At 52.6% G+C, this 26,277-nt stretch overlaps 2 protein-coding genes and 1 pseudogene across 8 annotated transcripts; 2 read left to right on the forward strand and 1 right to left on the reverse strand.

Moving 5' to 3' along the window:
* Positions 1 to 398: 398 nt before the first annotated feature.
* Positions 399 to 4,198, forward strand: ZACN (zinc activated ion channel). Its single transcript, XM_008060593.1, has 9 exons — positions 399 to 528; positions 607 to 731; positions 861 to 905; positions 1,034 to 1,140; positions 1,379 to 1,548; positions 2,355 to 2,479; positions 2,589 to 2,799; positions 2,937 to 3,101; positions 3,877 to 4,198. Exons 1-9 carry the CDS (start codon positions 432 to 434, stop codon positions 4,065 to 4,067), a joined length of 1,236 nt encoding a protein of 411 aa, XP_008058784.1. The 5' UTR covers positions 399 to 431; the 3' UTR covers positions 4,068 to 4,198.
* Positions 4,199 to 5,286: 1,088 nt separating this feature from the next.
* On the reverse strand, positions 5,287 to 25,866 carry EXOC7 (exocyst complex component 7). 7 transcript variants are annotated; one of them, XM_008060594.1, is made up of 20 exons: positions 25,712 to 25,866; positions 25,443 to 25,508; positions 24,178 to 24,362; positions 23,884 to 23,989; positions 19,105 to 19,327; positions 17,021 to 17,188; positions 13,379 to 13,471; positions 10,983 to 11,128; positions 10,586 to 10,738; positions 10,167 to 10,265; positions 9,720 to 9,782; positions 9,324 to 9,390; positions 8,535 to 8,573; positions 7,756 to 7,821; positions 7,368 to 7,488; positions 7,020 to 7,115; positions 6,235 to 6,298; positions 5,979 to 6,020; positions 5,734 to 5,867; positions 5,287 to 5,462 (listed from the first exon to the last, which is right to left on the reverse strand). In XM_008060594.1, the coding sequence occupies exons 1-20, from the start codon at positions 25,769 to 25,771 to the stop codon at positions 5,360 to 5,362; spliced, it is 2,094 nt and encodes a 697-aa protein (XP_008058785.1). In that variant the 5' UTR covers positions 25,772 to 25,866; the 3' UTR covers positions 5,287 to 5,359. The 7 variants fall into 7 exon arrangements, with proteins under 7 accessions (XP_008058785.1, XP_021569342.1, XP_021569341.1 ...); XM_021713667.1 differs by lacking the exon at positions 8,535 to 8,573 and adding an exon at positions 12,440 to 12,508; XM_021713666.1 differs by lacking the exon at positions 8,535 to 8,573 and adding an exon at positions 12,440 to 12,592.
* On the forward strand, positions 20,363 to 20,653 carry LOC110595837 (annotated as a pseudogene).
* Positions 25,867 to 26,277: the final 411 nt, after the last annotated feature.

The following is a 26,277-nucleotide window of genomic DNA, read 5'->3' on the forward strand; positions in this document are numbered from 1 at the left end:
AGGGTATTCCCATCTTACATGGTTGAGCACAGGGCACTATGACCAAGGGTTTGGGTTCTTCTCCAAGCCGGCGCTGGCCACTTGAAATGCAAGGGAGGGCTGTGGCCCTGATTGGAAGGACCAAGGTGGGAAGACGTGGGGAGCCCAGGCCTTCCCAGTCCCCCTCGGCAAGCAGTAAGCTTGACAACGGGTTCCAGGTGGTGGAAATGGAGCAGGGCAGGGACATTTAGGCAGGTGCAGGGTGGGTGGGGTTGGGTCCTGGGCTTTGTCTTTGGGTGTTTGCAGAACCAGGATGGGGGGAGGGTGCCATGTCAGGGTCCTCGCACAGAACAGCTGCCTCTGACCACCTGCTCAGTTGCCAGAGAAGTGACTGGAGTAGAGGCAGCCACTTGGGCACCACTGCTCCATCCTGCTCCTCCGTGCAGCCACTGATGATGGCTCTGCAGTTCCTGCTCCATCTCGCCTTTCTGGGGCTCAGCATCACCTGCCCCTTAGTCCGGGGACGCAGCTTTCAAGGCCCAGCAGTCGGTAGGTGGAGGGCATAAGGTTGTAAGCTTGGGATTTGGGCCCTAGGGCAGCTGAATAATCTTGACCTTTATCCCTCAGTCTGGCCATCTCTCTTCAACCTCAACATGCCCCAGGAGGTTCAGGAAATCATCCAAATTCCTAACAATGGGAGCGCACCCCTGCTCATGGGCGCACAGGTGTTCGTGTCCAATGTGTTTAATGTGGTAAGTGACATCAGGCCACGGACTCAAGTGCTGAGCTGGGAAGGGGGCCAGAATCAGCCCCAACTAGTACTGGGGTCTCCTGCCTCCTTCAGCGCCCACCCCCAAGGTGATACATTGCCTCTTCCCCAGGACATTCTGCGGTACACAGTGTCCTCTATGCTGCTGCTTCGGCTGGTGAGCTCTCACCTTGGGGGAGGTAGGGCAGGAGAACCCAGCCGAGTATGGGGCTTCATCAAACTGCTGAATTTAGGGGCTCATATACAAGGCAAGCTGGAGCCTCAGTGGCATCCTTGTGTCCCCAGTCTTGGCTGGACACTCGTCTGGCCTGGAACGCTAGTGCACACCCGTGGCAGGCAGTCACGCTGCCCTGGGACTCACTCTGGACGCCCAGAATCACCATCTTGGAGGCGTAAGTGAGGCTGGAGTTCTTGTCCCAGGAACCTGCCGTGCACATCCCTCCTTTCCCCCATCCACGGCCTGGAGGCCATATTAGTGCCCAGTTACCAGTGCGCCTCCATTGCTGTGCATTCCCCTCTCCGTGCCAGAACCCTGACAGCAGCTGAGTTTGGGGGTGAGATGCTGGGTCTCCCCTGCCACACTCCAAAGGGTTGGGCCTCTCTGGCTGTGGTTGGTACTTTTCCCCACAGGCTCTGGGTGGACTGGAGGGACCAGAGCCCGCAGGTCCGAGTCAACCAGGATGGCCGTGTGGAGCTCAACATGGCCCTCACCACGGAGACCAACTGCAACTTTGAGCTCCTCCACTTCCCCCGGGACCAGAGCAACTGCAGCCTCAGCTTCTACGCTCTCAGCAACACTGGTGCTGACAGGGCAAGGGCGGGGGAGGAGGGCAGAGGGGAGGGGACCCTGGGTCTGGGTGCACACCAGTCTACCCCCAGGCTTAGGGGAGCAGCATGTTTCTCCCCGTGCACCTCCCACTCAAACAGCAGCCCGACTCCTCATCCTCTGAATGCAGCCATAGCCCCATGGCCCCCAACTAGGGTCACAGTTCCAGACTCAGATGTTGCAGCAGCTCCCCAGTCCTGTGGGTCCAGCACACTTCAGTCTTATCTCCTCCCCAGAGCAACTGCCCTCAACAGCCAGGTCCAAACCTCAGTGGCTAGGCCCCTTGCATCAAGGCCAGAGGCTCAGGCTATGGACTCATTCCTGAAAACGACTTGAAGGTGTAGCCACCCAGTAAATACTTCACACAAGCACCAGGTGACATCTAACTTGGCAGAGAAGTCCCACCCTTCCCACATACCCCTCCCCTTCAGGACAGGTCACAGCTGCTGCTCGGTGGATCCTAGTATTTCAGGTGTGAGATGATACACTAGAAGACGACCCTGTGACCATTTACTCCTCTGTCAAGTGCTGCAAAGTGATTTATTTTCACAATGAAAATTTATCTATGAATCTGATAAAGATTCCTTTAACTGGAGGTAACTTGGAGTGTTGCAAAATAAGGTTTGGGCAGCCCTCTTACAGACCAGTTTTATCTCCGAATCTAGAAGCCATGAGAAGTCTCCAGGGGCTCCAGTTTACTTTTAGCGCCACTCCCAAGAAAGATCTGGGGGCAGGGGTCTCTCTTTCCTAGTTCAGAGTTCTCACCCTTGCCCCTCTCAGTGATGGAGTTGGAGTTCCAGGCCCATGCGGTGAATGAGATTGTGAGTGTCAAGAGAGAATATGTAGTTCATGATCTGAAAACTGAGGTCCCACCTGGACAGCTGGTGCCCTGCTTCCAGGTGACGGTGAGTCGGGCTTGGAGGAGGCTGACAGAGGGCTGATGGAGGTGGGGGGCAGAACCCCTGCTGCCCACCCCCACCTCCCTCCGGAAAGCCCCAGCTTCTCCCCTCCCAGCTGAGCTTGAAGAACACCGCACTCAAGTCCATCATAGCTCTGCTGGTGCCTGCGGAGGCACTGCTGTTGGCTGATGTGTGCGGGGGGCTGCTGCCCCTCCGGGCCATCGAGCGCATCGCCTACAAGGTGACGCTGCTGTTGGGCTACCTCGTCTTCCACTCCTCCTTGGTGCAGGGCCTGCCTAGCTCCTCCTCCTGCAACCCACTGCTCAGTAAGCCCTGCCCCCTCACCCAGCCATCCCATTTCTCCTACCTGCTGTCGCCCACGCCAGAGTGCCTCTGCTCAACTTGCTGGGCACCAGCAACACAGGACCTGGCCCCTGACCGTCCCACCCACCCTCTGCCCCAGTTTACTACTTCACGGTCCTGCTGCTGCTGCTCTTCCTCAGCACCATGGAGAGTGTGCTGCTGGCTGGGCTGCTGGCCCGGGGCAACCTCGAGGCCAAGTGCAGCCCCAGCCCGGACCCCAGAAGGGAACAGCGAGATCACAGCAATCCAGGGCCTAATTCTGAAGGTGAGCAGGGGATGAGACCCCTTCCTGAAAGGGGGGTGGGTGAGGCCAAGGAGCAGGCCTGACGGGGCAGAGGTGACAGGCTGCACACCTAGGGGTGGGCCATGGGGTTGCTAGTCATGTGTACAGGCTCCAGCGCTCACCCTGCTGCCCCTCCTGTCCCTGGGTTCCACCCCTCACATCCTTCCTTGGAAAAGGCCAGTCTGAAGCAGCGAGAAAGCTTACCTTCCCTAAAGGCCTAGGTGACCTCAACCCCTGGGCTAAGCCAATGCTTTGCAGAGCCTCTTCAAGAAGGTGTTTTTTCTTTTTTTTTTTTTCCTTCTTTTTTTTTTGAGTTGGAGTCTCACTCTGTCATCCAGACTGGATGCAGTGGCCGCTCCCGGCCACCGCAGCCTCAACCTGCTGGGTTCCGGCGATCCTTCCGCCTCAGCCTTCCAAGTAGCTGGAACTACAGGCGCACGCTACCACGCCCGGCTAGTTTTTTGATTTATCGTAGAGATGAGGTCTCGCCAAGTTGCCCAGGCGGGTCTCAAACCTGCGGACTCAGGCAATCCACTCACCTTGGCCTCCAAAGCGCGGAATTACAGACTGAGCCACCAAGCCTAGCCAAGAAGGTGTTTTTTCAACTGACAACAGCCTGGAATGGGCCAGACCCAAATCTTCATTAGTTGAGAATCTAAGGGAGAGATGCAGGCTGGGACGATCGCTGGGGTTCACCCTTCTGCTTGTGTTGGGGGGCCCTCAAGAATAGCTCCTTTCCTTGCATCTCCCCCAACAGAAGCCCCCAGAGGAGTGAAAGGGTCAAGGAGGAGCTGGGCTGAGACTGCTGACCACATCTTCTTCCTGGTGTATGTGGCTGGGGTGCTGTGCAGCCAGTTCATCTTTGCTGGAGTTTGGACGTGGGCAACGTGCAAGTCTGATCCAGCCCCTGGAGAGGCTGCACCCCATGGCAGGCAGCCCAAGCTGTGATGTTAGGATGCAGTTGGGTTTCTCATGGCTGAGGGGAGGGCCATGACAAGGTCTCTGGAGAGGGGGGAAAGTCAGCTCTCTTCCCTGGTTCTGGAGGACCCCAAGCCACCCTGAGCTCTCCGTCAGCATACAAGCAAAGTGTGTGAAATAAACGCATCCCTGAATGCAAGTGCACCTCAAGGGTCTGTCTTCATTGAACTCAGCTTTTTTTAAATTTATTTTTGAGTTGGAGTCTACTCTGTTGCCTAGGTTGGAGTGTAGTGGCATGATTAACCTCCTGGGCTCAGGCGATCTTTCTGCCTCAGCCTCCTGAACAGTTGGGATTACAGGCAAGTGACACCATGCCCGACTAATTTTTTATTTTTTGTGGAGACAGGGTCTCACTATGTTGCCCAGGCTGATCTTGAACAATCCTGGTCTCAAACAATCGTCCTGCACAGTCTCCAAATGTGCTGGGATTATAGGTTGAGAGCCACCATGCCTGGCCTCAGCTGTTCACGTCTGTCCTAAGTAGGAGGGTCCTACTTTGTACTCCTGACCCCCACTTTGCTCCTGAATGTTCACCAGTCTCCCAGCCCACAAGCATGCAGCCAAACTAGTCCTTCTGCAACCACTGCTGCTTGGCTCTGGGTCAGAGGCACTGATGCTGGGGCCCGGGAGACAAGCCTAAGAATCAGCCACAGAGGGTGGGTCAGAACTTCTTTGCCTCCTGCAGTGTGCAGGACCCTAAGCAAGCATTCCTGCTCCTGACAACCTAGTGAACTCCTGGGAGATAGAACATCCCAGACTTCAGGACTGTGGGATGGGGAATGTGTTTTCCACATTAAATCCAGAGAGTCAACCCTGATTGCTTTTTCTCCAGGTCCTCTGGTTACTACTCAGTCCTACCCACATTTCTGGGTTGCAGGGGGAATTTTCCATCCCCTGCTGTGAACTAGGCTGGAGGTAGGGCTGCTCTGCCCTCCTGCTTGGCACAACAAGGCAGCTGTGGGCACAAGCCTCTGTCTTCCTTCTTTCCACTCCTGTTTCAGAAGCCATCAGGGTCACAAAACCTAAGGTGTGAAGAGACCCAGTGTTCTGAGAGTGCTGGTTTGGCTGGGAACATGGGCACCAGGGGGAAAGTGAAAACCTGGACTAGATGGCTCAGGGAAGGAGCTCCTGGATGGGGCAGTGAAGACAGGTCTCTGTTCCAAGGGACTTCAAACTCACCCAGCCCAGAGGCAAATTAACACTGGTTTATCTGTCCAATAACATGGCTAGTTCTGAAGGAACCAGGAGGGACAGTAGCAGGCTCAGGCAGAGGTGTCAAAAAGGCGATCAATCATGTCTCCCACCTGATCCACGCGGTACTTGATGTACTTTTCCGGGTTCTTGGTGAAGGGCACGCTGCCGAACCTGAGTAGGTACTGCGGTCAGGGACGGGGTAAGGGCTGACCGCCCAAGCTCCACCCTCAGCCTAAGGCAGTTGTGATGGAGCCTCAGAAATGGTGTTGGAGGCCCTATGAACCATCCCTGTCTGGTCCTACCCTAAGGCCCAGGGCATTGGATCTAATGCCCAAACCCACCACCCTCTCCTTTTTTCCTCGAGGAAGAGGAGCACACAGAGGCCCAGCTACGGATGTGGGCAGCACATGCTGGGAAGGGGGAGGTGGAGGGCTGGGCTCACTTATGTAGAAAGGTCCCGTAGGTCTCCTTGACAATGTTTTTCTGAGCCTGGCGAATCTTGTCCCTCTGCTCTGTGTCTGGAATTGCCCAGGCCTTCTGGATTTTGCACAGTTCTTCAAGGCCATCATTGAAGCCCTGGTCACCAAAAAGGTAGAAAAGGAAGAGACCAAGAGACAAGTGCTTAGGGTCTGTGTTGCCTCGATGACAGCAGCAGCAAGCAGTAGAGGTGAGAGGACCCCAACTCACCTTAAAACGTTCCTTGATCATCTGGCGCTCCTTGTCCCGGAGCTGGGGAAGGAGAGAGGGGACAGCGAAAGCTTTCCTCAGAGCAGAACTGCCCCACTCACCCCTGGTCTTCCCCAAACACCTCTGGCCCAGCCACTTTCCTGCTGCCCTCATGGCCACATGTTCCTCTGATCCCAGAGGGATGCTTGCCCAGAGACATGACAAAAAGTATCCCATCTGCTAGTCCATCCACTCCTTGCCCAGGATATCAGCCCACCTTGACTCCTGGTTGAAACACAGGTAGATTCTTCTCTGCGATGTAATCAGTCACCTTTAGCCAACTGTCAGACAGGGAAAGAAGCATGAGGCCTGAAAGGGACAGCCTCAGGAGGTTGCTTCTTCCCTGGCCTTGCTTGTTCTAAATCTCTTGATGGGGGCGGTGGTAGGAATTGATCTGGGTCACAACAAAGCAAAACAACTGAGATTTTTTTCCCTTGGGAACAGAGAATGTTCAAGCTGCTTGCTTTTAAAATTAGAAAACATAAGCAGACATTGCGTATTCAATAAATTGAACAAATACTATCAACCACACATCAATAACAAGACAAATTAGGATGGAGAAACAGATGAGGAAGAAATGAGTATGTGGAGGACAGATAAATGGGAAGGAAGAGGGAGACAAATGTGAAGGGAAGAAACAAAGCCAATAGGAAAGATCACCAGGGAGCGAGGCTCGACCAAGTTCAAGCACTCTTACAACTTTGCTCTTCTTCTGGGCTAAGCGTTACCCACATCTCTGACAAGTCAGCTCTTCAACTATTGTTCTTTGCCTTGACACTTGGCAGACCACCACTTAGTAGCTCCTAGGAGCAGGTGTGGTAGGGGAGGGGGGCTTCTTCCTCTACCCCATGAGTTTGATTAAAAGCCAAGTGGAGGACTGGTCCAAAGGTCCCCATTACTGGCCCCACTCCAGCGGGGCCCACTGTCCTGAGGTGCTGAGAAGGAAGCGTAAGCGGTGGACATGGGAGTGCTGTGAGGGCTAGGGTGGTCCAGGCCTCTCACCTGCGCTGGTAGGTCTGGATCTGCTGCTCTATGTGTTCCCGGTAGGAGCGCTCGGCAGTTTTCTGGGTCACGGCCACCAGCTGGATCAGTTCAGACCTGGGCGGGGTAAGGGTCAGAATACAGAATTGGCCAGGAGGGCCTCCCATATCACCTCTGATCTTCAAGAGCTCTAAGGTGGCAGCACTCCCACCGTCAGGGTCCTGGGACAGAGGGGAGGGAAGCACCCCATCTGTCTACAAGGGAAGGAGACTGCAGAGGGCACTGCCAGTCCAGGAGGGCAGGGGCTGGCACAGTCGCATGGCTGAGGGGAAGGGGAGAGTTGCAGACTCACACCTGCAGGCCACTTACTTCTCCAGGGACTTGAGGATGTAGTTATAGTTGTTGTGCAGGAAAATGGCGCTCAGTGCTGGGTCCTCATACACCTTGGACTTGCTCAGCAAGTTCAACTGCAGGTTGCCCAGAACCTTACCTGTACAGGAAAGATGGGGCCATGGCCACCAAGGCAGTCTGGCCAAGGTGACTCACTCCCAGTGCACTTAGCAGCTCCTCATCCCTCCTCAGGTAGCCTTTGCCCAACTCTCCTTGGTCCCTGAACTAGAGGTCAGGTTGCAATTCCAAAGGTCAGGTGGGGCTCTGGAGAGGACCCCGGGAACAGCTAGAGAGCATACAAAGAAGGAAGGGAAAAGGCAGGGCATGTAGGCATCAGAGCTGTTGATCTGCTCGAGAGAACACTCACAGATATAGGTGCTTAGCAGTCGTTTGCTGAACTCAGAGTTGTAGCTGGTGGCTGAAGAACTGGTCTCTGTGAGATCAGAAGTCCTGTTATTGTAATGGCAGCGGCTGAGGCCCTCAACGGCCCTTCCCCCAGCCCAAGGAGCAGCTGAGGAAACACTGGGACAGGCCTGTGAGCTTCCTTGGGCAGAGCTGGGTGCCTGTTGAGTACACGGCTGCCCCCCTGCTGCAAGGAGCACTGACCTTAGACTCTTTCTGGAACCCAGAGCTGGCCCTCTAAAATGGGGTGGCATGGTTAAGGAGCTGACCCATGTCAGCAGGAAGCTGGCAGGATGGGAGTGGGATGTCAGTCCCTTGCTCCCGGGTCCCTGACCCACCCTGTGCATCTCCAAGGCTCACTTTTCCTGTTAGCCAACCTCAAAGCCTTAGAATGGGCTTCCCACAGCCTCTCCACCTTCTCCCCACATTTCCAACAACCCCCTCTACCAGACCCTTCTGAACAGAGGGAGCTGCTGCCTATTCACAGTGGAAGGCTACAGTGGGAGGGGAAGACAAGGGAGGGGCTCAGTTAGCCTGGGGGGCGCATTCAGGGTGCTGGCCCCAGCAGGGTGCTCAGAAACAGAGAGTGGCCATGGAGGGAGCTGAGAGAGTTAAAAGCACCCTGGGAGAATTCATGTCCCTCTGACCCCTGCTTCCTAACAGGTCCTGAGAACCAGTCCCCAGGGAACCTCACCCACTGGGCTTCAGAGGGGGAGGATGGGGCTGCAAAGTCGCACTGCTTACCTCGGGGGTCTAAAGGAATATTGTATGTGTCCCCAAGAACTACGGAGTGAAAGGCAGTGCACACAGAGGGGATGGAGGGAGAGACAAAGGAGGGAGAAAGATGCAAAGTGCAAAAAACAGGTTAGAAACGGCATGTCAACCCGAGTCAAGCAGACCTCTCCCCACGACAGCCAGAACAGACAGCAGGACACACCAGGCAGAACTCTCTGAAGACCAGGGAACACACTAGAAAGTAGAAATCTGGAGAACTGCAGGCCAGAGGCTTCGCTTGGCTCCCTGCCCCCAACATGAGAGAAGGGAGGACCTGGGGACCCATGCTTGGAACGACCTGGAAAGGTGCTCCTCCTCACATGCGACCCCCCAAGCTCTAGTCCCACGGAGATCTAGTCCCAGGGCAGTATCCGGTGGGAAGACACCTGGCTGGCCTGAGATGCCACCCGCTGAAGGGCCAGCAGGACGAGCCTCGTGAGGAGAGACACCAGAGAAGTGGAGGGATACCAGAGGAGGACAGGGGCAGGAACACTCCTTCCAACCAGCTAGTGACACTCCCGGGGCCAGGACAAAGGGGCCAAGGGAGGAGCCAAAGGTTTGGTGCCTGATCAAAAAAGGTGCAGACAAACCTTCTTCTGCTGGTGGTTATAGCTCCAGGGCCCCCGGTAGGCCCCATCCACAGACTGGAAAGATCTCCTCACTGAGCCCTGTCCTCACCCAGAGGAGTGCATCCTAACCCCACATCTCAAAGCAAGGGATGGGGTGGGACAGGAGACCCAGCTGGGAAGTGTCAAATACCTTGGGAAGCCAGCATGGCACCCGCTGTCTCCTGGAAGTCTAGAAGCTGCTGCAGGAAGAGGATTGCCTGAATGGGCAGAAGATGATCCATGCAGAAGGTCAGGTGGCAGGACCAGTCTGATGGCCTCCCACAATGACCCCTTTGACCAGCTGGGACAAGTCCAGTGAAAAGGGCAACTGGAAACTTCATCTTTCACCCTTTGGGCTGCCACGAAGGGCCCTGTCTGCTGGAGACGTTAAGCACATCACCGTCCATCCTGCCATCAGCGACTACTCATGGAAACACAAGTGGCTCAGGGCCGGGCTGGGTTTCTTTTAGGGGTGCCATGCCCGGCTCCGGGTCTGGAGCTCCCTCCTTCCTCCTCCCCTCCCTGGGTATCCTCAGGCAGCACCTACATTGCTTGTGAGCTCGTGCACGGTACCATCCTTGGGCATGTTGTATTCTTTGTCCGGGTCATTCTGTGGAAAAAAACAGCCTCTTGTTCCCCGAAACAGCCTCCATTGAGGTCTCAGGCCCACCCCACACCCGGGTCTGCCTGCTCATGGCGCCACCTCCTGGCCTGTGGATATCGGAGACCCGCCCCCCCCCCCAGCACAAAGTCTGAGCAAGACAGATAGGACCACAAGTGAGGGAGGTGTTTCCTGCTTCAAAGGGCCTGGAGCCCTGGAAGAAAAGGTAGGCAAATGGGCATAGACAGGAGACCAGCAGTGCAGGCGGCTTCCCTGCCTAGGGCAAATCCCTCCCTCTTGGAGGCCTGTTTTCTGAAGGAGCCACCCAGGGTGGCCCTGGCCCTTGGATCCCACAGGTCTGGCCTGGTGGGAAGGAAAGAAGAGGGCAGGCACCTTGATGTTGTCCGCAAAGTCCTCTAGCGCCTTGGCTCCAATGGTCTCCATGGAGGTGATGAGGCCAGGTAGCTTGTTCTTGGTGCTGGCGGCCGTGCCCTGAGGAAGCACAGTGCTGCACATTCTGACTGGAGCCCCAGTCACTGTTCCCCGAAGCAGGCTGTGCCTGAAACCCCTCCTTCAGTTGCTTCCCTGCCTGTCACCCCAGGGTACTGACTCTGCAGCACAAGGGAGCCAGCAGCTCTTCAGCTGCCCTGTGAGCATCTTGACTCACCAGAGCTCCGCAGACGTTGCTTCCATTCACTCTCAGAGCAGGGGGGTGGGGACAGAGAATGGGGTTCTCCCAGGGAGGTGTGAGGTGTCATGCCAGGCAGCAGAAGTCCTCCTCTTGCATCCCTGAGGGCCTCCTGCCTACATACCTGGAGCACCTGGTCAAACTCAGGCTTGGTCTGCTTAAGGTGCCGCAGGATGGGGAAGACAGTGAGCACTGTGGAGAAGTCGTGTCGAATGATGGCCTTCCGGGCAGCAGAAACAATGTTCTCCCCCTCGAGCATCAGCCCATCCAGTGCATCCTGAGTGGGGCAAGGAGACAGTTCAGGGGGGAGAAGAGAGGTGAGAGTTGGCTCCTGGGGACGGCGAGGGTTCTTTGTGGGGAATGGGAGCGAAGACAGCATGCTGTGGCATCCTCCCAGGACAGGTCCCCAGGGCACACGGTAGCAGTAGTAGCTGGAGTCAAGGGCCTTAAGATTCTGTGGTGACGGCTCTCTCTGCAGTTCACTGGTCAGAGCCCCAGGGGCCAGAGGGGCAGGGCAGGACCTGTATCAAGGAGTCAAAGGTCTTTTTCTGATGGTGCTCTGGAATGATGTCGGCCAGCAGCTGGTACTCGCTTTGGGCTAGCTTGACAAAGGCGCTGACGCAGTGGATATAGGCGTCGGTCTCCACATCCAGCATGTCATCTCTCCCTGGAGGAACAGTAGTGCCCCTGAGCTGCTGGTCTGGGGTCAGCCACTCTCCCTGCTGGGGGGGTGGGTTCCCCAGCTCCTGGCCTGTAGCCCAGACCGGCAGTGGACGGGGAAGAGGCTGACCATTCTGGCAGGCTGTGAGGACACCAGTGGGGCCCCCCAGGTTGGAGGGGAAAAACAGGAGTTTAGTCCAGTCTTTGTCTTGGCTTTGTTTTCAGCTCTGTACAGACAGTATTTATGTCCCCAGAGCATCAGACACTAGACATGGTAGGGAAAAGGATAAAAGGACAAGAAGGGAAGATCTCTAAATCAACTTCCTGCCTAAACCCAGGCCTAAGGATTCTGAATTGTTCCTGAAAGGATGGGCAGGTGGCAGTGCCCACCTCAACGAGGCAGGCCCTGGGGTTATCCATCTGGGAAAATACTGGGCCTGTGAAGGCAGTTACCAGCCCAGTCGGGCCTTCTGGAATAAGAGGGTAATGGCCTATGACCTATGTGTCTAGCTGGCATGGGGCCACAATTTTTTTGTTTTTGAGTTGGAGTCTCACTCCTTCGCCCAGGTTGGAGTGCAGTGGCACGTACACTCTGGCCACCACAGCGTCGACCTGCTGGGCTCAGGCGATCCTTCCACCTCAGTCTTCCAAGTAGCTGAAACTACAAGCATGTACTACCATGCCCAGCTACTTTTTATTTTATTGTAGAGACAAGGTCTCACCAAGTTGCCCGGGTTGGTCTTGAACCTGAGGGCTCAGGCAATACACTTGCCTCGGCCTCCCAAAGTGCTGGGATTACAGGCTGAGCCACCGAACCTGGCCTGGGCCACAATTTAAGAAGAGATAAGTGAGCCTCAGAGAGGGAAGGCTCCTTGGTTGCCAGTGGCCCCAGGAGGAGACCAGGTTCCACAACTGGAGGCCGAGGCAGGGGCACCTACAGACAAAATCAGTGGCAGAACTGCCTGGTGCTGTGTGCCAGGGATGGGCTCTAAGGAATCAGTGCTTTGGAGTTGCTGCAGGAGTCAGATGTCCCTTGAGGGCAGGGAGCCACCTCCCTTCTCCGCCTGCCTTCTGAGCTGTGAGCAGCAGTGGCTTCTCCCCTTGGCCCAGACCCTGAGAGCCAGGAGTGTACTCTCATCTGGAGAGAGGCATGGAGACCTAGTGCCCAAAAGAGACAGAGTCTGGAGAGAGAGGGGCGCATAGGCCTGGCCCATCCTCAGAGCAGAGAGGGCCGTCTGGGCCAGGCAGCGCAGGCCATCCAGGGCCTGCTGCGAAGGCAGTGTCAGCAGCTGCCCTCGGGCTGAGCTACGGTACTCACCGGCCAGTGGCCCGTGCTTGTCGTTCAGGGCCTCGGACAGGTGCTTAACTCGGAAATCATGCTCGTGACCTGGCGAGATGTCGGCCGCACAAACACAAGCAGCATTTATCCAGGGGCCAGGTGGGCTGCCCCTTGGGGTATGGGGAAGAAACCCTTCATCTCCAGGAGGGGGATATGAGATGGGGTGTAGGGAAGAGGGCATTGAGGAGTGCTCTGAGCCCCTCCTCTGCCTCAAACCACCTTGGGAACAGCCATTTCAAGCCTGACTTCAGTGAGTGTCTGGGATCATCCTTGGCTACTTGTTTCCCAAGCCCAGAGGCCGAGGGAAAGCAGAAGGCCCAAGGAGGGGTTGAAGAGCTTTCTAGCTGTGAAGATGCTTTGCCCCAGGGGGTTTCCCCACCTTGTTGTATTTGGGGTTGTATCCTGTTGGAGAAATGTCACTGCTGAGTGAATGGGGACAGTCTTTTTTGTCCCCCAAAACAGCAGCTCACTGGCTATCCCTCCTCTGATAGGAGGCAGGGAGGGACACGGCCTCCAGGCTGCTTATCTCCTGCTGTACTTACTCCCCTTTCTAAAGAGAGGAATGTCAAGAGGCCTCAGCCAGCTTGGTCCTGCCACTGCTGGTCTGGGCGTGAAAGGGCTGCCCCAAGACAAAAAACTTTCTCTGAGTTCACACAGGAGACAAGGACAGAGACAGGGAGGGGAGGAGTAGGAAGCCTCAGGGAGGGCAGAGCTGCCATCAGCCAGATAGGACCAGGCCGAGGGCCACGAAACCTGTCCCTGTGCCCGCTGAAGCCTGAGTGGCATCAGGAACCTGCTGCTCCCACCCTGCTCCCCTCAGGGTTTCTCCCGAGGCCCGTCTGGGGGAGGCTCTGCCCTGCCAAGTGAGTGGACACACAGTGGAGGAGGAGGACATGGGAGGGGAACACGGGTGATTACCTTCCAGAGGAATGAGGTTAGAGCCCCCCTTTTTCCCATCTAGACCATGCTGGGAATACTGTTTCAGAAGGTTCTGAGCCTTACGGATCGTCCCTGTCACCAGAGCCACACAGAGAAGAGATAAGAAGACCTAGGAAATGAGTGAGAGAAAACAGCAGCGGCCTCTGCCTGTCCCAGGCCCCACACCCATCCCCCAACAGTGAGCAGGCCCTTCCTGGGGAACACCAGAGACCCCGGGGACAAGGACGAAGGAAATAAAATATTTCCTTCCTTAAATGGAGCTCTTTTTTTTTTTTGAGTCGGAGTCTCACTCTGTCACCCAGGCTGGAGGGCAGTGGCACACTCCTGGCCACTGCAGCCTCGACCTGCTGGGCTCAAGCGATCCTTCCGTCTCAGTCTTCCAAGTAGCTGGAACTACAGGCACATGCCACGATGCCCGGCTAATTTTTTGATTTATTGTAGAGATGAGGTCTCATCAAGTTGCCTGGGCTGGTCTCGAACCCGTGGGCTCAGGCGATCCTCTCACCTCGGCCTCCCAAAGTGCTGGGATTATAGGCATGAGCCACCGCCCCCGGCCTTAAATGGAGCTCTTGAATCTCTAATTGACCCTCATCGTTCTGGACTTCAGTACATTTTTTTTTTTTTTGAGTTGGAGTCTCACTCTGTCGCCCAGACTGGAGTGCAGTGGCACATTCCCGGCCACCGCAGTCTCGACCTGCTGGGCTCTGGCGATCCTTCCGCCTCAGCCTTCCAAGTAGCTGGAACTACAGGCGCGCGCTACCACGCCCGGCTGATTTTTGATTTATTGTGGAGATGAGGTCTCACCAAGTTGCCCGGGCGGGTCTCGAACCCGTGGGCTCAGGCAATCCACTCGCCTCAGCCTCCCAAGGCGCGGGATTACAGACTGAGCCACCGAGCCCGGCGAGTTCATTTTTCAAAGTGCAGAGGGTGACGGAAATAAGATGGTTAAAGATCCCCCAGAAAAAGTAAAAACTTAAAAATACCCTTTAGTGGCATTTGAATCAGAACAGATGAGGGCTCAGGATGAAGGAGCTAATGATGAAGCTCCCACACCCAGAGGGCACAACCAGGCTGGCAGGGCCCGCGGGACACCTTGAGGCTGGCAGGGCCCAGCCCAGCTCCCAGCCCAGCCCCACACTCTAGACAGAGTCCTCTGAGCATGCTCAGTGTTGGGACTTAAGCCACAGGAAACAGTTCATGGGAAGCAGCCCTGGGAGGGGGTGAAAGAGACTGAGCTTTTAGGGAGCACTGTGTCCCAGACGGAAGACTCAGAGACCCAGAGGCAGCCTGGTCCCACACACCAGAGGAGTTCCCTAAACCACCAAAGCAACTGGAAAAAATTCAAAGGCCAAGAAGGGATTAACAGAAGCCACCACACAGCAAGCCCAGAGGGAGAGCAGAAGGAGAGGGTACATGCTCTTGGCACGGGGGAAAAAAATAACAGTTAGTATCACAAGTGAAAACAATAAAAACAAAACTGCAGTGCCCACAGCCTCCGGGGTCAGCCACCTCTGTGGGAATGAGACATCTCAGGGCAGAAGACATGGAGAAATAAAACAGCATTTCAAGTAAACAAGTGCAGCTGCCTGGTTAACAAAATGTACTGCGGGAGGGAAGATGCCTATGACCCTCCCGCCACTGTACATCTGAACACAGCGAGGCTGCAGTGCCCTGGCATCTCCCCAAAGGCTGAGGAAGACAGGGAAAGGCTCTGGGAAGCTCCTCTCTTTCTGTCTGCACCGCATGACAATTAGCTCCTAATCAAGTCCGGCAGGCAGGCGGGCCGGCTCACAGATGTCTCCCTTGTGCCCACTCCTTCAGTGAGCAGGCCTTGCTAATGAGAGAATCAGTTTCCTGTCCCACAGCCCACCAGGAGCAGACGGCCTGCCAGCCCACCAGAAGCCTAACAGCACACTGGCATGGGGTGGACTGGGGATGCTAATCTGGCAGCTGCTAAACCCATCAGGCACCCAATTACTTCTGACAGTGCTGAGGTCGATGTTTCATCACCCAGGAGACCTCCCTGCTCCTCTCCTCAGAGCTCGGAACCGATATCCCCAGAGCCTGATTCCCTAGGCCCTGATACCAGTCCTGAGCCCAACAGCTCCTGACAACTCTTGAACCATACAGAAACCACAGGGACCGCCCCAGCCAGAGAGCTGTCCTCTTGTGACTCTGAGCCAAGGATGGATGAGGTCTACTGTGAGCCCCCTGGGATCACATTCCTCTCCCTGCAAGGCCCGGTTCCTGCATGGCCTGCCCCACTCTTAGGGCAGTGCTAGTAGGGTTCGGGGGCCTCCACCGGGCCCGTCAGAGAACGAGGCAGAAGAGGTGAGTGCAGGCAGCTTCACAGAGACAGCTGCCCGACATACAGAAGGCACAGAGATGGCCCGGCCTGCCATGCGGGCAGCTGCAGCCTAGCAGGATGGGTTAGTACAGTCACTGTTTGCAGTAGGTTTTCTGGGAGGGAGAAAGGCCAGGACACCCATACTGGAGGGAGAAGATAGTGCATTTCCTGCTGGGGTCACCAGGCAGGTGCCAGCCTCCCTAATGCTCCATTCACTTGTACCTGAGGGCAGGCCCGGCTCTGCCATTTCTCCAAACCCTAAACAAAAGCCTATGGGGGAGCAGGCATTCTTGTTGAGTATGAACAGACGCCTCACTCTCTAAGGAGCCCAGGTAGGCAGAGACTGGAGAAACAAAGGGTATAAGCTCTACTCAAAGCCTGTTGTCACAAGAAGTGGGTCCCACAGGCCATGCCTAGGGCACAGGCCTACAGCAGCAGCTGGGCAGGGGCCACCATGCGTAGGAGCAGCCTCTGGCTTCACTGGCTTTCTCTCCTGGCACAACCTCAGTAGCCCCCACCCTGGATCATCCCAGCCTTTCCTAGAGCCGAGGGCAGCATCTGTCAGCGGCCAGAAACAGCTGGGCTGACCCAGAGACACTTTATGTGGAGCACAGACTACAAGGGACATGATGCTGGGAGAAAGAACAGACAGCAAGCTGTTCACCCAGGACACCACTAACCTACAGCCCAGGCCTCTTTCGCTGTGATGCCTCTTCCTTAACTTTTTCCCAAGGCACTGACTTACACTGGAGTGCAAAAGCCACTTTAAGTTCTTCTAGGAAGACTGGCATTTCTTTCCTTCCTGGACCAAACGTGAAAGTGTAAACTCTCCTCCATCCACCTTGCAGCTATATGTCACTTCAAGTTACCCTGGCTTTCTGGAAAGGGAAGGTTGAGTGCCTGCCCGTCTCTGTTCCACTGTCCTGGCTGCAGCAGCTGCCTGACCTCCTGACAGGAAAGGGGCCTGGAGAGCGGCTCTGCCATAGTGACCTCTGTCACCCTGCCTCAGTCGAGATGACAGCATGTCTGTGATCCCCCACTCCAAAGACATTATGTAACCTCCAGGCTCTGCTGACTAGAAGGAAGAGCCTCACTTTATGGGGGCACTGCTGGGTGGGCAAACACTTGCTTTCTCCCCTGTATACCTACAGCTGGGGTTACCATGAAGACAAGCTCTGGAGGGGTCTGATGCTGCTAATGCTAGTGTGGAAGAAAGCAATGTGGGTCCAGTCAACCTCTGGCTGTTGTTTAGATGAGCTAGGATGGGGGCTCACCTGGTCGCTTGATTGGCTTCTTGGTGGGTGTGTCTTTTCTCTTGTTGGGGATAGCAGGGGAGTAGGGAACCCCAGAGGAAGAACTGCTCTTCCGGAAATGCTCCTTCAGGCCCTTGATGGAGCGGTCCAGCTGGCTGGAGCGAATCTGGTAGTAGACATTCATGAAATCTGAGGAGAGACACACCAACAGAGGTATGGCAGCAGAAGAGACTCTTCCCCATGTCTACTTGTTAACCCCCTCCTAGCACCCGCTCTGCGTCACAGCCACCCACGTCTCATCCCAAATCAGGAAAAGCTGTAAAAAAAAAAAAAAAAAAATTCCCCAACAGGACTGATAATTAGTTATAAGTTTTGAATGATATGTTTTTTTAAAAAATAAGAAATATAAAGTTAACACCAGATTCAACTTGGTAAGAAAGTCAAAAGAGTTGAGCAATTTATAGGAGGCAAAAATGAATGAAAAAACACATCATATCTTTAGCCATTGAAAATTAAAAAAAAAAAAATCAGAGGACTATGACAGCCCTGTCAAATAGCAATAATAAATAAAATTAATAAAGAACAACTAGTTGTAGAACTGTTGATGAGTCTGTTGATTGGCCCTATCTACCTGGAGAGGAGCTGGTGACAGCCAGAAGGTTACACATATGTTTAGACATTTATATCTGATCATTGCACCCTTGAGAATATATTCCGAGAACTTCCTCAATGAAAAAAAGCAATCTATACAATATGTTCATTATAGCATTATTTATCGATACTGAAAAGATGGAAAATCCCCTTGTGCACAAAAATAAGGATAAAGATATGGAAACCATGGTGCATTTCAGCAGTTCCCAACAAATATCTTATAGGGAACCCCAATGTAAGAAAGGGACCAAAGCAGAGAGGCTCTGGCTGGAAGGTCCTAAGGGGTCTGGAGACTGTCCACTGGGATTCCCTCTTGATCCTAAGGGAGCTCCTGAAAATCTCCTGCTGATCCCTCATCAGCTCATGAGCCAGGGATGTGTTCATATGGTAAGATACATTAAGGCCACAAGACCTGTCACCACCCAGTCCTGGGGGGAGATGAACACATGCTGACAACATGGTATGTGTACACGTTAACAAAGGGAAGAGTTTAGAATGCTAAAAGTGCAAAATTGGATATCCACCTGGGTTTTTTTTTCTCTAAAACTTTTGCTTTGCTCAATATATATTTATTTTTTAAACCCTAGGACTGGCTAAAGAAATGGTAGTACCACCATACCACAGAATACTATGTAGCTGTTTAAAAGGTCAAAGCAAATCTACATGTACTGATATGGAACAATCTCAAAGTATATCATGAAGTTAAACACAAAACCAAAAAATAATTGTAGGACAGTAGGTGCCTTCCCATTTGGGAGTGGGGAGAAGATGCACACGTACTTACTCTTTCGTTGACATACACACACAGTTGCATAACGATTTTTTGGGAGGGTAGAAATCAACTTTAACAGTGCTCATCTCTAGGTTATGATATCACAGGCATCACGGAAGTGAGGAGATGGACTTTTACTTTCACCTACGGCTTTCTGTACTATATGAACATTTTACAATTAATAAAAAGAAAGTTTGCTGGCATGGTGGCTCACGCCTGTAATCCCAACACTTTGTGAGGTGGAGGCAAGAGGATTGCCTGAGCCCAGGGGTTCGAGACCAGCCTAGGCAACTTGGTGACACCTTGTCTCTACACTAAATAAAAAAATTAGCCTGGCATGGTGGTGTGTGCCTGTGGTTACAGCCACTTGGAAGGCTGAGGTGGAAGGATCGCCTGAGCCCAGCAGGTCGAGGTTGCAGTGGCTATGAGCATGCCACTGCACTCTAGCCTGGGTGACAGTGAGACACCAACTCAAAAAAAAATATTCAAAAATAAAGATAAGGTAAAGAAAAGTTTGAATTTGCCTGGATTCACAATTTTATATATATATTTCGAAGAATGATTGCTTCTATTGTTTCCTATTACATTTTCTTTTATTAAAAAAAACACATGAATTAAAGAATAAAAGGGAGAAAACTCCACTCCCTCTGGCCTGCCGTGGGGCCGACCTGGAGGCCCTCACCTTGGTTGCGGCCGTATTCCACCAGCCAGCGGGAGATGCGGATCACATCCTGGAGCACACTCTCGGGCAGGTGCTCCAGGGCCACGTCCTCCTGGACTTCTAGCTCGTCATCGCCACTGATCAGATCCAGGATGAGTACAGGGGAGACAACCTTACTGTGCCGGGTCATCAGGCTTCGGAACTCCGATTCCAGTGACTCTTTACCTCGCTCAAACAGCAGCTTCTGCAGGGACAACAGAGGCAAGCAGTTGGCTGCCACTTCAGTGCTCTGGCCTAGCCTTTCCCCCACCCCGTTCGCTCTAGCTCTGTCTTCCTGACTCTGGTCCTCTGCCTTCCTTCACCCTCACATACTTTAATCCAGAGAAGAAACACCGGGAAGGTTGCCTTGATGATTTCTTACCTCATGTTCTCTCAAAATTTATGCTTACAGGTAAAACTTAAGGGTTTACAAGTAGGTGCTAAATAAATACTAGCTGATTATTTTTTCACTGCACTGTTGTCTTTTTGTTAGTAAGAGGGTCGCAAAAGAAAAAAGTAGATAAATTGAACTACAGTATATCAAATTGAAAACTTTTGTGCTGCAGATGAAGTCATCAAGAAAGTGAAGACAACCCACAGAACGAGAGAAAATGCTTGTAAATCATGTATCTGATAAGAGATAGGCATCTGGACAGCTGTGGTGGCTCGTGCCTATAATCCCAGCACTTTGGGAGGCTGAGGTGAGAGGATTGTCTGAGCCCATGGGTTCGAAACCAGCCTGGGGAACTTGGTGAGACCTCATCTCTATAATAAATCAAAAAATTAGCCAGACATGGTGGCGTATGCCTGTAGTTCCAGTTGCTTGGAAGACTGAGGTGGAAGGATCACCAGAGCCTAGCAGGTCAAGGCTGCGGTGGCAGTGAGTGTGCCACTACACTCTAGCCTGGGCAACAGAGTGAGACTCTGCCTCAAAAAAAAAAAAAAAGAGATAGGTATTTTGAACACAGAAGATAACTGATTATATCCACACAAAAACTTGTATAAGAGGGTTCACAGTGGCACTATTCACAATAGCCAAAAAATGGAAACAACTCAAATGTCCATCAAGGAATAAATGGATAAACAAAATGTGGTATATCCATAAAATATTATTTGGCAATAAAAATAAATAAATAACACATGTTACAACATGGATGAATCTTGAAAACATCATATGAAACGAAAGAAGGCAGTCACGGCCTTCTTCTCCGGCCTCTCTGGGCTTGGCTGCAGAACAGAGATGACGAAGGGAACATCATCGTTTGGAAAGCGGCGTGATAAGATGCACACGCTGTGCCGCTGCTGTGGCTCTAAGGCCTACCACCTTCAGAAGTCGACCTGTGGCAAATGTGGCTACCCTGCCAAGCGCAAGAGAAAGTATAACTGGAGTGCCAAAGCTAAAAGACGAAAGACCACTGGGACTGGTCGGATGAGGCACCTAAAAATTTTATACCGCAGATTCAGGCATGGATTCCATGAAGGAACAACACCTAAACCCAAGAGGGCAGCTATTGTGGCATCCAATTCTTAAGAATTTCAAAGGGCAGCTGTTGCGGCATCCAGTTCTTCTTAAGAATTTCAACAATTAGTCACACAATAAATGTTTTGGTTAAAAAAAACAAAAAGAAAGAAAGAAAGAAGGCAATCATAAAAGGTCACATATAAGATAGGTGAGAAGTTGCTGGGCTCGGTGGCTCAGCCTGTAATCCTGTGCCTTTGGGAGGCTGAGGTGAGTAGATTGCCTGAGCCCGTGGGTTCGAGACCCGCCTGGGCAACTTGGTGAGACCTCATCTCTACAATAAATCAAAAATCAGCCAGGCGTGGTAGCGCACGCCTGTAGTTCCAGCTACTTGGAAGGCTGAGGCGGAAGGATCGCCGGAGCCCAGCAGGTCGAGGCTGCGGTGGCCGAGAGCAGCCACTGCACTCCAGTCTGGGTGACAGAGTGAGACTCCAACTCAAAAAAACAAAACAAAACAAAAAAAGATATGTGAGAAGTTGAGAATAGGCAAACATATAAAGACAAAAAAATAGATGGGCATAACAAGAGGCTGGGTAAGTTGGGGAGGGAAGGAAAGTGACTGCCAGTGGGTGTGGGTTTCTTTTCTGGATCATGAAAATGTTCTAAAATTGATTCTGGTGATGGTTACAAACTTTGCAGATATATTAAAACCATTAAGTTTCACCATTTCCCCCCCTAACCCTAGCCCTAAAAATGTTACACTTCAAGTGGGTAAGTTTCAGCATATGCGAATTATATCTCAATGAAGATGCTAAAAAAAAAGAAAACAAAGTGTTTATGCTTAAATGAAAAGTAAGTCCTCCAGAGCAAGCCTGTAGTTTTATGTCTTTGTATTCTTCTCCATCCTACTCCTCAGTTCCAGTACAGAGCTCTGCACTCAGTGATCAAAACTTGGTAGGGACCCTTAAAATCAAAGTTCTTAGCCGGGCTCAGTGGCTCAGCCTGTAATCCTGCACTTTGGGAGGCTGAGGTGAGTGGACTGCCTGAGCCCATGGGTTCAAAACCCTCCTGGGCAACTTGGCAAGACCTCATCTCTACAATAAATCAGAAAATTAGCTGGGCGTGGTAGCGTGCGCCTGTAGTTCCAGCTACTTGGAAGGCTGAGGCGGAAGGATCGCCGGAGCCCAGCAGGTCAAGGTTGCGGTGGTCCCGGTTACCGCACTCCAGTCTGGGCGACAGAGTGAGACTCCAACTCAACAAATAAATAAAAGTTCTCCAGCTCTTGACATCCCAATCTCTGAGACACAGAATTCCCACCCATGGTTACAGTATACTGGTTAATCTGGGATATCCCCACTGGGTTACTGATGCTCTAAGGTATTGATCCCATCAGTCCTCAGAGCAGTCAGGTGGGGCCTTGGATGGTCAGAGAGCAACGGCTAGTTAGCAGTTTATCACTGTATGCCACACAAATACCCTCACTGCTGATGTAGACCATGAAGGGAGATAAGCTGCAAAGTCTGCCTGAAACAAAAGCTTTCAGGCTAGGAGAAAAGCTAGGTTCCTATCTTTGTTCCCCAGCCTACTCCCTCTTTTGGGCAAGACACACACCTTAGGGTTAGAATAGTTGATGCCACCAGAAAGGTACACCAGGTGATAGGGTCCAAGTTAGCCCCTCCCCTAATACTCAGATGTCTGAGCCTCTGCTCCCACCTTCCTCCTGTCTGCATCCTCTCCTTCCCTCAGCACGCTGCATAAACCTCACTTCCCTGCCTTCTCCATTTTGCTCCAATGATCTAATGATCCAAAGACTTAAAACCAAAGATATAATGCAAGGAATCACACAGATGCAGGGTCCTAGAGTAGATTCATAGAGACACAAAGTAAAATGGAGGTTATCAGGGGCTAGGGGAAATGGGAACAGGGAGCTAGTGTTTGATGGGTACAGTTTCAGTTTGTGAAGATGATGGAGATAGTTCTGGAGATGGACAGTAGTAACAGGTGCATAACAATGTGACATTCTTTTTTTTTGAGTAGGAATCTCACTCTGTTGCCTAGGCTGGAGTGCCGTGGCATGCTAATGACCACTGCAGCCTCGACCTGCTGGGTTCAGACAATCCCTCCACCTCAGCCTTCCAAATAGCTATAACCACAGGCGAGTGCCACCATGCCCAGCTTATTATTTATTTATTTATTTGTTTATTTATTTATTTACTGTAGAGACGAGGTCTTGCCAAGTTGCCCAGGCTGATCTTGAACCCTGAGCTCAGGCAATCCTCTCATCTCAGCTTCCCAAAGTGCTGAGATTACAGGTATGACCCACCACACCTGGTCTAATGTGACCTTCTTAATGCCACTGAACTGTTTGCTTAGAAAGAGTTAAAATCGTAAATTTTATACTATTTTTTTTTTCACTCTGTCGCCCAGGCTGGAGTGCAGTAGCATGCTCACGACCACTGCAGCCTTAAACTGCTGGGTTCTGGAGATCCTTCCACCTCAGTCTTCCAAATAGCTGGAATCACAAGTGTGCACCACCACACCTGGCTAATTTTTTGATTTATTGTAGAGATGAGGTCTCGCCAAGTTGCCCAGACTGGTCTTGAACTCATGGGCTGAGGCAATTCTCTTACCTCAGCCTCCCAAAGTGCTGGGATTATAGGCGTGAGCCACTGTGCCCAGCCTTATACTATATATATATTTTTTTTTTACCATAGTAAAGAAAACCACAAATGCATTTTAAAAAATTGAATGTTAAGCTTATACTTTATAAGAGCTTTATATGTAATCGATAATTTAGTTAAATTATAAAAGTATAATAAAAACATATACATGTAATTCCTGAGGCACAGGTCTTTTTTTTTTTTTTTTGAGTTGGAGTCTCACTCTGTTGCCCAGACTAGAGTGCAGTGGCCACTCCTGGCCACCACAGCCTCGACCTGCTGGTCTCCGGTGATCCTTCCGCCTCAGCCTTCCGAGTAGCCGGAATTACAGGCATGCGCTACTATGCCCAGCTGATTTTTTAATTTTATTGTAGAGATGAGGTCTCACCAAGTTGCCCAGGCGGGTCTTGAACCCGCGGGCTCAGGCAATTCACTCACCTCAGCCTCCCAAAGCGCAAGATTACAGGCTGAGCTACCGAGCCCGGCTGAGGCACAGGTCTTAATGTCTACAGTATGTGTATTACATTATACCCTTACATTTATTCTTCTATGTATGTCTTTAAGCTGGTCCAGTGTCCCTCATGAGACCAGAGCAGGGACTGATGTTCCCAAAGCTCTCATATTACTCTGCTGGTCCCTTACCACTTTGTTGAGCTCTGGACTATCTGGGCTATTGTCCTGGAAATACTCCACAGCCTTCTGAATCTTGGCCATGCTTCCCAGGTACTCTTCCAGCCTACCTGTGGGGCTGGGAAGGAAAAAAGCCAGATCAGGCTAGGAGGATGGAGGGAAGGGAGACGTAGAAGAGGGACTAAGGGGAAGAAGAGAATTAGCACAGATGATTTCAGGCTCAAATATATTCTACCCCTAACTTCTAAGGCCTGGGGTTGCTGGCCCAAGAGGCATTAGAGATGTCACCCTCTGGGCCTAGCTCACCCCTCCCTGATGATCTTCTCAGTGTCACTGGCCACATGGTAATAGCTGATGACATGGTCCAGGCAGGATAGCGTCTTCTCAACATTCTCCTGCAGCCGCTGCAGATTCTCTGTCTGTTTGTGCACAGGGATGATGGAGTTCTCCAGCTTCATAAGGCGGCTCTCAAAGGACGACAGGATAGACACCTGCAGATGGAAGCCTCTTATCTCAGGACTAAGGGTGGTCCCAGGACTGCCTCTACTCACCCATCAGGTCTTTGGCATTTCCTGCCTTTTCTCTGGTTTTCTAGACAACAAGCTCCGTGGGGAAAGAAACAAGGTTTATCTGTTCGCCACTGTATTCTCAGTACCTGCCACATGCCTGGCACATTATAGGTGGTCCAAGATAAACTGGTTGAAATTTGACTTGGAGGCAAGCTAAGCTTCAACTAATTCTTCCTAAGATAATCACCCCAGCATGGCTTCCTTTCCACCCTTTGAAGCCAAATCTCAATTTCTGTTCACTGAAGCATTCCTAAACTGAACATGAAGTAGTTTCATACAGAGTAGCCTCAAATGCATTGCTAGCATCTTCAAAGCCCTCTCTCTCTTAGGGCAAATCTTATTAAATAAGGACTAGAACCTTATCATTGTGTGACTAAGTATAATTCCAAGTTTGTATTTATTCAGTTTGTGTTTTTGCAGTTTCCTCTATGAATAAAGAAGGAAACTCATTGGGCACCGTGCACGATGCATTCACATACATTAGCTCATATGACCTTTATAGACACATTGAGAGGTTGGCATTGTCTCTGGTTTAGCAGATGACTTAACTGACTCAAAAGTTATCCAACAGGAGCCGCACAAATAAGCAGCAGGGCAATGACTAGATCCTGGATCTGTCTGACTTTCGAGCTCTTTCTACCCATATAGTTCTCTAGGATGAAGGCTGAGTCTTCTCTGCCTGCAGGAATCTCAAAGTACCAGCCTCCGGGAGAGGTCATCCATCATTTGAACTGACGATGACACATGCCCAGGACCTAACCCACCTAGTCAGAGGAAGGAGAGAAGGAAGAACGGAGAGCTTAGACAGAAAGCAGAGAGTTCAGGCTGCAGCATCCCCAGTGAGGGGGCGGGAGGGGGCAAGGTAAGAAAGAAACCCACACATTGCCACCATCACTATCCATGCCAGGGCCCCAGGCCTTAGGTACCGGAACTGCCAGGTCGCACGGCTCGCCTCCGGGGTCTGAAGGCCTCTCTGCCCCTCCCATCCGAAAGGTAACTCACCATATTTTTGGTGAGTTGGTCGCTCTTCTCCAGGCTGTCTCGGATGAAGGACAGCGTCTCCTCCTCCTGGGGAGACCGGAGGGGGAGGACATCACCCGAAGCCAGAGGATAAAGGAGACCACCGCGCCCGACCCCGCGGCCTGGCCTCGCACCTATCTTCTCGCAGGGTGTGACCCCTCGGATCCCGTCTCCTCCCCAGTAGGTACCCAGGCCCCACTCTTGGCCTCTTTCCTTCAACTCCTTCCCAGCTTCCCTAGCCCCAGCCCCACCTGCTTCAGCTTGTCCTCGATCTCCCGCCGCCGGGCGGACGCCTCCTGCGGGGGAATCATCGCTCTGAACCCCACGATTCCCACTCCCCAGTATCTTTCCTTGGCTGACCCACTGGGCCCTGGTCCCCGTCACACCCACTTCCGCTCTTGGCCCCGCCCCTGGACGCCCTGGTGGAACCATGTTGGGAGTGGCAGGCGGAAGTGTGTCTGTTGGGAGCTCTGGATCCGGCCGGGGCGGGACGCCATCTTGGATGTGGCTGGGACGGGCTGCAGACCTGGGAGACCGGATTTTACCCTCCGCTCGGGCTCCTTGCCTCGGCAGCGGAGGTTCCGGATCGGTCCTATGTCCAGCGGCTTGCAGGACGCTTACAGCTCACTTGCCGCCTTCGTTGGAAGACTGACCCTTTTGATAAAGGACCTGCTGGGGAAGGCGACGAATTTCTCCAGGTCGCGCATTTTGCGGATCCCATTCTTCACAGCGCAGCACGGAGCTGGCGACGCAGTAGATCCTAATGTGTGCCCATCTGAGGAACCTTGTGTCATTGTAGACTCTCCCTTCCGCCCTG

This window comes from Carlito syrichta, unplaced genomic scaffold (genome assembly GCF_000164805.1).
Source record: "Carlito syrichta isolate Samal-C Ts95f unplaced genomic scaffold, Tarsius_syrichta-2.0.1 Scaffold304661, whole genome shotgun sequence".
Lineage (NCBI taxonomy): Eukaryota > Metazoa > Chordata > Mammalia > Primates > Tarsiidae > Carlito > Carlito syrichta.

Excerpts from the sequence above, each read along its gene's own strand:
- ZACN (XM_008060593.1), top strand. The coding sequence starts at position 432 with ATGATGGCTCTGCAGTTCCTGCTCCATCTCGCCTTTCTGGGGCTCAGC. Across the intron at positions 529-606 it reads CTTTCAAGGCCCAGCAGTCG|TCTGGCCATCTCTCTTCAAC; the intron begins GTAGGTGGAGGG and ends TTTATCCCTCAG. Across the intron at positions 2,800-2,936 it reads CTCCTGCAACCCACTGCTCA|TTTACTACTTCACGGTCCTG; the intron begins GTAAGCCCTGCC and ends CCTCTGCCCCAG.
- EXOC7 (XM_021713666.1), bottom strand. The coding sequence starts at position 25,771 with ATGATTCCCCCGCAGGAGGCGTCCGCCCGGCGGCGGGAGATCGAGGAC. Across the intron at positions 7,489-7,755 it reads ACTGCTAAGCACCTATATCT|GTAAGGTTCTGGGCAACCTG; the intron begins GTGAGTGTTCTC and ends TTTCCTGTACAG. Across the intron at positions 6,299-7,019 it reads ATCCAGACCTACCAGCGCAG|TTGGCTAAAGGTGACTGATT; the intron begins GTGAGAGGCCTG and ends CCTGTCTGACAG.